Source organism: Hyaena hyaena, unplaced genomic scaffold (assembly GCF_003009895.1).
Source record: "Hyaena hyaena isolate Hyena2069 unplaced genomic scaffold, ASM300989v1 scaffold_770, whole genome shotgun sequence".
NCBI classification, from domain to species: domain Eukaryota; kingdom Metazoa; phylum Chordata; class Mammalia; order Carnivora; family Hyaenidae; genus Hyaena; species Hyaena hyaena.
In genome coordinates this window covers 674,422-688,397 of record NW_024081405.1, presented here as the reverse complement: position 1 = coordinate 688,397, position 13,976 = coordinate 674,422, and the positions used below count along the sequence as shown (strand labels likewise).

The 13,976-nt window shown below is 42.9% G+C and overlaps 1 protein-coding gene across 1 annotated transcript in view; it reads right to left on the bottom strand.

Annotated features, from left to right (window-relative positions):
* The window catches only part of SLC35F4 (solute carrier family 35 member F4), a 233,011-nt gene extending 219,650 nt beyond the window's left edge, over nt 1-13,361 (bottom strand). Inside the window, exon 1 of the mRNA XM_039218675.1 lies at nt 13,259-13,361. Coding sequence (XP_039074606.1) covers nt 13,259-13,361 — 103 coding nt within the window. The remainder of the gene's footprint in view (nt 1-13,258) is intronic.
* Between the last annotated feature and the right edge of the window lie 615 nt (nt 13,362-13,976).

The window sequence follows — 13,976 nt, the reverse complement described above, 5'->3', positions numbered from 1 at the left end:
TTCTCTGTTATAGGCATGTGGATATCATCTGAGGAGAAGGCCTATTCTGTGAGCTTCTTAGGAAACATGAAAGGCTGCCATCTCAGACAAACCGTACCTGGGGAGAAAAGTAAGTTGTGGTGCTGCTTTAGTAATGAAAGGAAGTTCGCACCCCCGTATAACTCGCTGCCTTACACATCAGTGTGTAGCAGCATCCAAAATATGGTCAATGATCCCACAGGAAACCTTGTCTATCATCTTAAGAGTCAATTCCATCAAAACCAGTAAAGAGAATGTGGAATCCATCTTGACTCCCTGGAAGCTAAAATCTTTCTGGAAACCATGACTTGAAATCTTTGAATGACATTTGGAAGACATTTATATCACCTTTGAGAGAAAAGGGAAGCCCATCCTTAGAATAGTCAGGTTAGTAAGGAGAAGTTCATTTTCCGCCTTGCTTATTTTATAGATATAATAGATTAGATAAATAGATTATATAGATAGAGTTTGTGATATACTTTTTCATTGAAAGATTTAAAGTCACTATTATAATGCAGGTGAAAACCACAAGTTCTTCTGGAAACACAGCTTCTCAGGAAAATAAGGATCCAGAGTGATGGGTCATAAGATTTCTGTGCAGATACACAATCTGGGAGTGTCTAGATACACTGCAAGATGTACTTGAAAGCCAATTAGGCTTAGACAACCTTAAAATTGAAACACAAATTCATCATCCTTTCTTTGCTGTCAAACACAGCATGAAGGTTGCAGATCTTGCCTCAGAAGCGACCTCATCGACTTGAGTGCAGCGGAAATGACAACTCTCGTGCCTAAAACCTCTCCAAAATTTCAGCTCCTTCTTCACTCCAGACTACAAGAGCTTTCTCACAGAAATTCACTTTTGAATAAAACTGAAGTTCATTCCTATTTTAGTTAGCACATTTGAATTCTTTCAGTTTTTCCAGGCATTACCACCATTAAATTTTGTACACATTCTCATAAAATAGAAAAACAGATACAACTCACTGGAATTATCAACTTTATAGCCCATTCCTGTGAAGTAATAAATTTCCAGTGTAATAAAATAAACCGCATGAAAATGTTTGTTTGGTGTATATGTGTATTTGGGGGCGGGGGAGGTAATCTGTAGCTTTTTCTAGGTTTTTCAAAGATTTCTGCATCCCCCTAAGTGTTAAAAAGTAGAAATACTAAGAACTACTGGTCTACATTATGGAACAGTCCTCTAAGATAGTCCGTAATTACTATGTCAAGTCATAGGTCATTTCTAACATGAATTTAATCCAATATCACCTTGTAAACTAGTAGCTACATTTTCAAATGTGATCTGAACCAAGCCCTAAAAAACTGGCCAGGAAATTCCTATAAAATTGAAATGATCTTTTCATTAAAAGCCTACTTAAGAAATATGACAATTGAATGCAACAGGCCAGACCAGATCCTGGACCAGAAAGAGAACCTTAGTGGAAAAACTGGTGAAATCCAAATAAAGCCTGGAGTTTAATTCATGGTAATGTACCAATATTGGTTTCTGAGTTTTGACAAATTTACATGGGTAATATAAAGTGATAACAATGTGAAGAGTGAGGGAGGGAGATACAGGAATTGTTTGTATTATCTTAGCAACTTTTCTATAAATCAAAAAATATTTCCAATAAAAAGTTGATTTTTTGCAAAAAGTCTACTTGAAATTTTTAACAAGACTTGATCACACATTCAACAAATATTTATGGAGTGCACAGGCACTGTTCTGTGTGGGGGGCACACGGTACTGAACAAAATGGATCCATCCCTTAGGGACCTAAGAGACTAGTGGGCAGGAAAGACATTAAACAGTCACAGCAATCAACATAAATTGTGACTGCAGTTTGTAGGACGTGCTGTAAAGGAAAAGTACAGGGAGAGAGGTGCAAAGCTACAAAGTCCTCTCTGAGGCAGTGGCACTGAATAAGAGACACGAAGGATGGCTAGAAGCCAGTCAGGTAACAGCACCTGGGGTGGGGAAGGGCCTGTTCATCAGCCGGCAGGAAAGAAAGGGACTGATCACATGCCACTATGCCCAAAGCATAATCGGGGCACAAAACAGTGCTGCCATCTGAAGAACTGGACCATGGAGGACCTTCCTTGTAGGCTGGGTTTGGGAGTTTATAGTTTTCCGAAGAGATATGGAAAGACATTAAAACTTTAACCAGAGGAATAATCCAATTACTGCTTTTAAAAGATCACGATGGCTATGAACTAGAAAGGAGCATGACAAGAAGCTCCTGCTTCAAGTGCTCACATATTAAATATATATAATTATATTATATGATATATATTACATATTATATAATATAAATATATAACATAATAAATATAGTAATCATATATAACAAATATAACATAAACAATTATATATTTATATTATATATTATATAATATGTAATATATCATATAATGTAACATATTTTTAATATGTGCTATATATTTAATATATATCCTATATATTAATATTATATTATTATAGTGATTATATTTATTGTGTTTATGTTACATACTATATGTTTATATTATACATATTGAAAAATAAAATTTCTCAACTTCTAAATATATTTGTTCTAAAAAGTCCCTGGTAAATAACAATGTCATCTTAGATGTATTATATTACTTCTCTAGAACCTGCCACCATAAGTCTAGCAGAGAATACAGTGTTCCAAATGGCTCTGAACTCACTCAATCTGGATCTCTCCTCCAGAACAACTATGCTTAACCATAGTGTGAACAGAAACACAAGATAGATATCAAAGTCTTATGACTTGGGAGCTTAGCACAGTATCAGCAGCAGAGATCTGCGTGCTCTGACCCCCTTAGGAATTTTAGCTTTCACAGGAGATAAAGAATTCTTAGTATGTCTGTTTTTCAAGACCACAAAACCGTTATTGACACCTCACTAGTGCCATCCTGGCATTAATCCAGGACTAAATACAGAAAACCCCAGACTGCAGAAAAGTATAATTTTTTTATGCCTGTTTAAAATATACAATGTTAAATGTCATCTTCAATTACTATACCTTGAGCCTGAAGGAACTGGTGTGTTGCCCTATCTGACCTAGAAAATGAAATATGTCTTCCAAACTTAATGTAAGCAGTAGCACTTCAATAAAACTTAGTAAGTAGTCTGCAGTACTGGGTGGGTACTTTCTAAACAGAACTCCCTAGGGACTTAGACTCTAAACAGACACTTGGATTTTTTAGTTTGTAGAAATATATCTATAACCTCACTAAATATTATCTTGCTATACTCTGAAAACTATCAGAAATAGAAAAAAGAAAAGATTGGATCTTGATCGAAGCCTATGATTTGAGCAAAATACGTTTTATGCAAAGCTCTTTGAACCAATAGCTATTAAGTTGACTGTCCAGCCAATTGCTCCTCTTCTCTGGAAACAACCTTTTCCGCTACGGTCAAAAGGGTAACAGGGGAGAGTTTCTGGCAGACATGATTGCATAACTTGACCGTGCCCCAAACCACCATAGTCAATAGAATCAAGCATATGCACTTGACACAAATTGGGCCAAAGAGTCCCTTTCTCCGGGAATCTGGATTTAGAAGTAAGAGATTCTTGCTCAATCTGTCTGCTCTCTTGAATAGAGGACACGTAAACACTAGAACTGCTGGCAGAGGCTATTTTCAACCATTTGGACAAGGAAATTGAGAAAGCCAGCCTGCAGCCAGAGACAAGAATGAAGAACATGTGCCAGAAAAAAGAGATGAAAGGCAGAGAAAGAAGGCTTCCTGTTTTCCCTATCACCCTCCAGGACCTGATGTGAGCTCATCCCATCTGATCCCCACCCCTAAAATCCCAGCATCCTTCCAGTCATTTCCGTTTCTGCTTAGTTCAAATGCAATCTTGTAACTAGGGATCAAATAAGTCCTCATGAACACTCCAGGTCTCTCCATTTTGTTTAGTCTCAAATAACTTAGAACCAGCTTGCACAAATTTTTTAAGGCAAGATCTCTGAAAGGAGAATCTAATTCCAGCCTCTCAGAGCAGATAAATGCAACAAAATTAAAAATGCTTATCCTAAAATGTTAAGCAGAAGAGAAGCAGGGCACAGAATTGTGTATATATCAGAATTATGACTACACTATAGTTTATATTTGTCAAAACTCAAGAAGTGCGGCCCTATATGCATTGGGAAGAAAGGAAGGAAAGTAACCAAAATAACAGTAGTTGTATTAGGGTGATGAGCTTATTTGCCTTCTTCTCTATATTCTTCTGGGTCTGTAAATAATTAAACACTTTATAACTTCAAAAAATTAACTCCAAAGATTATGTAGAAATGTGTAATGTGCTTATAACATAATGAGGTATTTTTTTAAAGTTGGACATAAAATACTGTCTGTTTACTGCTATATAATTAGCCCAAAAAGGAACTGTCCCTCTAAGACTCTGCATATTAAAGAAACATTGCAACTTCCAACTGACTGGCTCCAAATGAATCCTCAGCCTTCACTTCCTCTCCACCTGTTTCCTCTTCCAATCCTATCTAACCCTACTCACCCCAACCCATGATCCCCATTTTCAAATGGGCTTCCACACTTCCCCTCCCCCACTCTCTTGACCCTATTCTCTTATACCCCTGACACCCTTGCACTCCCTTCTACTTTGAGGTCTGGGTATGTCTACACATGCAGACTCATCCTGTCACTCACGAGCCCTACATCTGTCTCCTTCCTTTTAGATCAACCCACCGGGAATAACCGCATCACAAATGGCCTCCAGCCCATTTTAAACTACCCTTAGGGGTAATCCAGGTAAATGTTATAAACTGCCCCTTTCGATTATAGCACCAGACAAGCCAGAAATGGATAAGGAATGGAAAACCATTGTGAACTTGGATAATTTGTAAATGATCTTTCACATTGCTCTAACACAACTTTTGATAACAATTCAAAATGCAATGCTGAGTATGGGGGGAAAAAAAGTGGCAAGTCACTTATTTACCAGGAAAAAGTGAGCAAGGTTCTTTGATGGTGAAACCAATTCTATTGGTACTTTCCAGTACCATTCTCCTTTCCTCCATAATCATTAACAACTTCCATATATTGAACTGTGCCAGACATTCCGTTGACATTGTCTTACATAATCCTCCCAGTGATCGGTGAAACAACTACTTTTATTCCCATACTACAGGAATAAAATTGTTGATCTGAGATGTTAAGTTACTTGTGCAAGTTTAAAGGCTAAGAAGTAGCAGAGCAGAATTGTGTGGTCTTTGCATTAGACCTCATGGCCCCGAAAAGGCCTCAGATAGGCTCTCTAAAGAAAGTATATATGAAACGTAATGTTAAGCCCATGTGTTAGCTACCAGTAGTAGTAGTATTTTATAATACAGATACCTGATTTATATGTAAATTTATATTTTAAATGAAAAATACACACCAAAATTAGCATTGTAGAAATGACCACATTATCCAACATTAATACTGTAAACAATGACATTCATACAGCCCTTATACATTAAAAACCTACAAAACAAAGACTTCTCAATACTACATATCAGTGGTAATTTTTTAATTTTTTTAAATGTTTTTATTTATTTTTGAGAGAGAGAGAGACAGACAGACAGAATGTGAGTGGGGCAGTGGAGGGGCAGAGAGGGAGGGAGACACAGAATCCAAAGCAGGCTCCAGGCTCTGAGCTGTCAACACAGCTGGGGCTCAAACCCATAAACCATGAGATCATGACCTGAGCCGAAGTCAGATCCACCCAGGCGCCCCAATGGTAATTATTTATGACTATTTACAAAACACTACCTATCACATACAAAGAAACATAGAGCTTATTACCAGAGTAAAACAGAACATGAACTGGGAGAAATATCTATTGCATTTGTGTCACTAGTAAGAGACAATTTTATAACTTACTCCAGCCAGAGTGCTTAAATGTTATATATTATACCATGAAGACCGACAGCAACCATTTTAAAAGAGGGTGGAGGAAGGACCACATTGTATTTCTTGTAATTCTACCAACTCTGTACTACTCCATTTAAAAAAAAAAAAAAAAAAAAAAAACCTTTGCCCCTTTGCAAGCACAGAGAAAGTGATGAAGAAAATAAGGACAAAAATGTAGAAGTTACAACCACAAAGATAAAGTGATACCACTTGAGGTATTCTCATTCTCTGAATAGGCACATCTGTTTGATTCATTCATAGCTGGTGAATTTTTTCTTTGCCTCCAATTGCTACCATCATGTACTCTCTCTCTTTCTGTGTGAGGGTAATTAATTCTCCAATTTCTTCAAGGAAACTATAACCATTCATTCATTAGTACAATAAACTTTATTGAGCACCCAGAATGTACCAGACGCTTTGCCTAAGAGGAAAATAAATAAATAAAGAGAAGTCCCTGCCCTCCCTCAGCTCTGTGGGTGAGACAGTCTTGTGTAAAGTAAACAGCCAAAAATAGTGTGCTAAGTGCTGGAGCAGAGGTGAGTACACAGTATTATAGGAGCACAGAGGAAGGATTAACCCAGCCTGTGGCAATCAGGGAGCTTTACAGAGGACAGCGCTTAAACTCAGCCTCAGCCTTCAAAGATAAATAGGAGCTTTCCAAAGAGTGATGAAGGAGACACAGGCAGAGGAAGCCATCTGGCCTTAGTGTAAAAGAGCACTGAGAGGGAGAAGAGCATGGGGACAGTAATGTTATGGAAACAATGAGCTCCTTGATGAGACTATGACCAGGGCTTGTGGAGGCCATGTGAGATATGAAATTAAAAAAAAAAAAACAACTAAAACTAAAACAAAAAACTGAGGGCGCCTGGGTGGCTCAATCAGTTAAGTGTCCAACTCTCGGTTTAGGCTCAGGTCATAATCATGGTTTCATTGAGTGCGAGCCTCCAGTCAGGCTCTGCAAAGTCTGCTTCAGATTCTGTCTCTCCCTCTCTCTCTGGCCCTCCACCCACTCATGTTATCTCTCTCTCTCTCTCAAAAATAAATAAATAAACTTAAAATAAAAATAAATTTAAAAAGTGAACTAAAAATCCAACAATTTAGCAGATTAAGGTGCTTGAATATATGGAAGACCATGAGTACATTAAATTATTAAAAATATATAGACCAATGAGAGAAATGTTTAGTGTGAAATAAAAGAATTTGCATGTGTCTATGGATATAAAAAAGACTGAAAGGATAATGTTAACCAAAATGTGAATACTAATCACCTCTGGGTGATGGAATTATGAGTAATTCTGTTTTAATCTCCCTTTGCTTCTCTGCCTTCCAGATTTTCTACATTAAGCATGCATCGCTTTGGCAATTAGTGGGGGAAATGCGTCCTAAAATAGGACAATGTAAGCTGGGCTCAGACTGTGGCATGCTAAGGAGTTGGACTTTATTCCACAGAAAATGAAGATTTATTCCAGGCATCTGACCAGGGCCGCGAGATGAACAGATCTGCATTTTAGGAAATTAAATGGTACGGTGTGCATACTGGATTAGAAGGGTTTGAGGCTGGAGGAAAGATGTGATGGACAGAAAGAACTCAGGTAATGTCAGTGGGGATGGAAAACACACATTTGGGGAGGAAGAGAGAGGACTTCTTAACTGAATATGGGGTAAGAAAAAGGGGCAGAGGTTTGAGGATAACTCCAGGTTTCCAGGCAATTGGTTAGATGCAGATATTGGAAGCTAAAAAGCATAATAAGAAGGACAGGACACATTTTAAGGACAGGCTGATGAGTTTAGCTTTCTGTGTGACATACGTACAGGACATCCAGGTAGGAAGTCTAGTAGGAAGTTCGAAATGGTCTGGGTTTAGGAAAACCTAGATATACAGACTCATAGGAGATAGCGAAGCCATGGGATTCAATGAGCTTTCTCAGGGAAAGTAGGGACAGAAGAGACAGCTGCCCCTAAGACGTGCTAAGTCATAGCAGCAGTCTGAGTCAGAGAGCCAGAAAAGCCACAAGTTGGTGGAGTTCTTTTTAGAGATGGGAAGGTCGGCACTGGGATCGGAGTAAGGGGAAGAGGTTCTACTATCTCAGAAAACAAGCACAGAACCTGGTCACTAATGGGGCACCGAAAAACAAAAGGCGAACAGGTACAAAAGACATAGAACAAAGAGAGACAACTGGTTACCATCTGAGATCCAAGGTGAGGTGAAGAGAGACAAACACAAGAGAGTTTACCAAGAGAGAGTCTTCCAGGGAGGGTGGGACTTCTATGAAAGCCGCCAAAGCTGACCTACTGCCTGGCCGTTCTGAGACAGCAACGTCTATGCTCTTTTTTACAAACAAGGAAACTGCCTCGCACAGAGGGGGTCTCAGAGCCAGGTCCTGGCAGGTTTAGGACTAGAATCGATCTCCAAATCACTAGGGTTTAATTCACAACACATCAATGTGCCACCTCCTCATACAAACACAAAAAGAAGGCTCACCCCCAAAATATTATGGAATACAATAAAACATAAGTTGACTTATCTTTTGACTTGACTTACAGAAATAACTTTTTGCAGCAAACAGCTCTCTCTCTGACCGCCACCCCTTATCTTCCAGCTAACTTCCACTCCCCTTTGATCCCACTGAGATCGTGATCCACTGATCCTACCTCCTCTTCACTCTCCCTAATTACCTTGATTTCCTCTCCTCTGCTTGCCAGCTTTAAATTCTATGGTCAATCATTACAGCAATACCTTTCTTGCATCTATTTACTACTCCCTTTCCTCTATTATTTTATTATACCCACTGGATAATCTGCACTCTGGTTAAGTCTTTCTCTTCACTTGCTCCATGTCTTCATTGTATCAGTGAGTTTAACAACCTACTTACTGGTCTCATTTTAAATTTGTGGCCAGAAACTTTAAATGGGCCATTTAAGGCAGCCAGACAAACTTACTACAATTTGCGGGTCTCTTCATGCTCCCTACTTAATGATTCACACCTTCCGTCTCCTCCAACCACTACCATACCCTCCCCCATCCTCGCTCTCAGTTGATTCTTTGCTTCCTCTTTGGAGAAAACTAAAGCAGCCAAAGAGAAACTCAACTGCCTCCCACCATCTTGGTTACTCACCTTCTAGAACCTGCACCCACACACTCTGCCCTGCACGAAATGTCTTTTATCTTGTGCAGTAGATTCCATACCTTATCTCTCCCACATCATGGATTATTCTTTCTCTACTGAATCATTCTCAAGTGCATGCAAACTTGCTGTTATTTCTTCCGTTAAAAAAAACCAAAAACTTCCTTGATCCTACGATCCCCATTGGCTCTGCTCCCCTTTACACAAAAAATCCTTGAAGAGTTGTCTATGCTCACATTTCCAAGTCCTCTAATTCTCTCTTATACACATTCTAGTAAATTTTATCCTACCTTATCTGTTCTTGTCAAGGTCACCCCCAACTGCCAAACTGAGTAGTCAGTTACAAGTCTTTATTTCACTTAACTTTTCAGCAGTGTCAGACTCGGCTAATCCCTTCCCCTTGAAGCTCTTCACTGGCTTCCAGGGTATCACATGTTCCTGGTCTTCTTCCCACCTCCCTGGGAGCTCCTTCTTGGTCTCCCTTCATGGTTTCTCTTCTTCTCCCCAGCCTCTTAATGTCTGAGAACCCTGAGGTTCAGCCCTTTTTCCTTTTCTCTACATAAATTCCCTCCTGGAGATCTCATCAGTCTTAGGCTTCAAATACCATCCAAATGCTGAAAAGTCCCTTATTTGTATCTCCATTCAGACATTTCCTATGAACTCCAGGCTTACCTTTCCATCTCCAATTACATTTGACACTCCCCAAACATTATCCTTAGCCCCAGACCCCCTCTACCATGAAGCCTTCCGCACCTCAGTTGCTGGCAACTCAAAGCTGGTCAAACCAGAAGAGACAGAATCACATTTTCTCCTCTCTGTCTTGCAGATGCCTTATCCAAGCCACCGGTAACCCCTACAGGCTCTAACTTCAAACATCTGCAGAATCTGACCACCTCTTGCCACCTGTTACCGCTCTGGTTCAGGCCGACCTCATCCCTCACCCAGGTTATTGCAATAACATAACTAGTCTCTCTACTTCCACCCCTGCCTGAATAGAGCAGTCAAACTGATCCTTTTGAAAGGTAAGTCAGTCAAGTCACATCACTTCTTTGTCAAAACCCCAGAAAGGCTCCCCAGCCAAAGGACTTAAAATGGCCCTACTTTAACCTGAGCCCCTGCATCCACAGTGACGTCATCTCCAGCCATTCTCCCAACTGCTCACCCCACCTCAGCCATGCATATCTCTACGCTTTTTCTCTAGAATTCCAGGCACATTCCACCTCGGAGCCTTGCACTGGCTGCCCCCTCTGCATCTTCCAGATGCCCATACATCTAACTTCCTCATATACTTCAAGGCTTTGCCTCGTCATGGCCCGCTCACCGAAGTCTTACCAGACTGGCCTATTTAACATTGCCACAATCTCTCCCCACCCTTAGAATTTTTCATTCTTTTTGCCCCGTTGTGATTTTTTTTTAAAGCACCTATCACCTTGAAATATACGGCATGGTTTATTTGTCTCTTATTATTGCCTATTATTCTATCCTCTCCCTGAAACTTCGGCTCCAAAAAGGAAAACATTTTTGTTTGTTTTGTTCACGGATGCATTCTTGGCACATAGGAAGTGCTCAAATAACACTTGTTGAATAGATGAGTCTAATTCCCCTACCAGACCATAAGTAACTCAAGGCTAGACAAATGCTTCAATCATTCCTGCACCCTGATTATTATCCTGATAATGTCATACATACCCTGATATCATATATCTCATATATATATATATATATGCACACACATTTCTTTCTTGTATCACTCTATTAGAATTTCTTCTGGACAAGGTACCCATCTTCCTGATTGCCAGGGATGGCACCAGTATACATGAATGGGAGGCTGATCAGGGATACATTTTCTCAGAGATGAGTCCCCACCTACCTCTAAAAAGGTAAATGGCATAGATATTAAGAGACTATCCTTAAGGCCTCACATGTGACCAGTCAGAAAACAGGAAAGTCACCTTGCCTTCACATATTCTATATTCCTCACCATGCCCTTTCCCTAAATATATCCCTCCAGACTTCCCCCAAGCTGTTGCTCATTCCTGGTAAGAGCTAAATCAATTGACCATATTGTACTGGTTTGCTTCAATGTGTTTGTTTACTCGCATTAAGTATTGTTGTTGTGTTGAAGCTCGCATTAAGGGCAGGATTATTTCATGGTGCTCGGCTGCCTGGCTCTAGTCCAGCGCTCTCCTCTCATTTTTCACTGTGCAAAATAGCAATCTCTTTCTACCTCCCAAGGCACGAACATCCTGAAAGTTATTTGACTATCATGTAATTCTTGGTGTTCATGAGATTCTGTCTTCACTGACTTCTGTGGCCTGAAGTTAGGTTAAGTGCTCATCAAAAATAACTACGCCGGATGTATCTTTATCCCTGTTTGCTTCAGTTCCTGTCTCAGCCAATGCTCTTCCCTCTTTTTGTCCTATTATTGTATTGCAAATGAAACATGGGCCGCTATTTGAATGAACATGAAAAGATAATATGAACACAATTTTATTTAAAATGTCACTTTTCCAGTAATCCATTTGGTTTGTTCTTTATTAACCGAAGTTCCATTGTTATAAAAATTATAATAATAAACTACCCTGAGTCTTGAAATTTCAGACAGCTTCCACGTTCTCCAAGCAACCAAAATCCCATGGTTCCTAATTAAAATATCAATTACTTGGTGAAATCCAATAATGTCCACATGGCATACTACTGCTTTCACTTAAGTTTCTAGGGTTAAAAAAGAAACCCTTTGCCAATGGGGGGGGGGGGAGAAGTTTTTGAATCTATAGTACAAAGACTTCAAACTGCATTCCACAGTGTGTTATTTTCTTTCCAGAAAATTCTAACACTATATAATTACTTTTGTATGGAAAATGAATAATGTAAGCTTCTAAAAACAGCTAGACTGAAACCATCCAAATAAGACAGGCCTTTCCTGAAACCAAATGAAATATCAAATGAGAAAATATCTCTGTGAGAACAAAGCTCCGGAATTATTATTAAATAGAGACGCAGCACAGTGGGGGCAAAAGTTACATGAAAAAACAAAAGTGTTTTCTCGTCTATGTGTCAGGGTTTGTCTGCATCAGAGAAACTGTTAACATTGACCGGACCCCAAAATGTCACAGAAAAATACCAGTCAGAAATGCATCTAGGATCTTGCACGGGTTCTGGTTAAAAATATCAGCAAAAACATCAATTAAGCTCCATCTATTGCGACAGAAATGCATTGATACAGGAAAAGCGAGATCCCACCTGCATGGAAATTAAGCCGCAACTAGTCCCCCGAATTTGGAGAAAAAGGAGCTTCACTTCCGTCGATGGCTGAACTGATTCCCGCAAAGATAGTCACTGGGGTTTGTGTGTTGGGGGAGGGGGACAGAGTAGAGCGCACCTCATCGCCCCCCCACCCCAACCCAAACTGTTCTAGAAATGTGAAAGCCTCCGCGCCGCACGACCTCGCTTAGCTGGCAGAAAGGCTGTGCAGATCCGAGAAGCCTACTCTGGCTCAGAGATAGCCGCGACGTGCGGCTGGCAGCGCGGGAGCTTGGCCCTGTCGCGCGTCCCCCTCGCACCCACCCCACCCCCAGCCGTTTGCTCGGGTCTCTGGCTCCAGGCGCCGGCACCCGGAGACCTGAGCAGGTTTCTCTCTGCCCAGGGCGGAGGACCTCGCTACGACGCTTTAGCAGGAGTTAATTCCCGCGCTGGCGACGTCTCGAGAGCCGGAGTGAACGAGCAGAGCCGGCCTGTGCCGGGACCCGAGTCTGCCTCTGCCGCCCCCGCCGGCCCCACCCCCGAGCCTCCCCAGCCTGCGCGCCCCGCGCCCCGCCTGCAGCCCGGCACCCAGCAGGGCCGAGGGGGAGTGCAGCACCTGGGGCTGACTTTCCGCTAAGTCAACGGCCATGGCAGCCTTCCCCGGGCGGCAAATGAGCCAGAGGAGAGCCGGCCGACGGCAGCCCGAAGCGCACACCGAGACCCCTGAGCTTCCGAGCCCAAGGCTGCGACTGTTTCCAAACTCCTAGGCGCAAACGGCCCGGGCCCCCGTTCTCTCTCGTGGGTCACCACCGAGAACAACGGACACACTTTTCGACCTAGCGGCCCCACCGCCAGGAAGGTAGCGTGAGCGGCACTAGCAGGGCTGCAGGTGTCCGGACCGCGCGCCCTCCCGCATCCCACCCGCTCCGGCGCCTGGAGCAAGGCGTCTTACTTTTCTGGCTGGAGTAACCCGGGTAATAGCCATAGTAGCCGGTGATCCTCAGGATCCGGTCCTCGATGGTGGCCACCCCGTTGGGGGCCGCCTTGACATCCATAGGGAGCGCGGGGCGGCGGCCCCGGGCGCGGCGGGGCGGAGAGCGCAGCGCGGGGCCCGGGAGCTGGTGCAGGTGCCGCCGCCGCCGCCGCCGCCGCCGCCGCCGCCGGTGCTGATGTTGCAGCTCGTGCTCCCGCGCCCGGGCTCTGACTCCACCGCCCGGCGCAGCACCGGCTCCGCATCACAGCGGCGGCGGCGGCGGCAGTGGCGGCGGAGCGGCCCCCACTCAGGCCGGCGTCTCCGTCAGCCTGGCAGCTCTCCCGCCCGCCGCCCGGCGCACGGCTGCCCGAACAGCGCCCCCTCACCTTCGACGCCCACCGCGGCCGGGGCGGGTGTGGGCGCCCCACCTGGCCGCAGACTCTCCTCGTTAACCGTTCTGCACCTCTTTCTTCCCCGAGGACTAGACGTCTCTCCACCCCACCTGCCAGAAGGGATGCCCTGTCCAGGGGCGTGGGAGGAGAAGAGAAGGTGAGATGGGGGCGGGGTCTCAGGGAAGTGGGACGGAGGTGGAAGAGACCCAAGCGGAACCAAGTGTTAATGCGAGAGGTGCACTGTCGCTGGGGAGACGGCACCTGGGGGGGGGGGGCGCCCCCCGGGGCTTGGTCCTCGCTAGGCG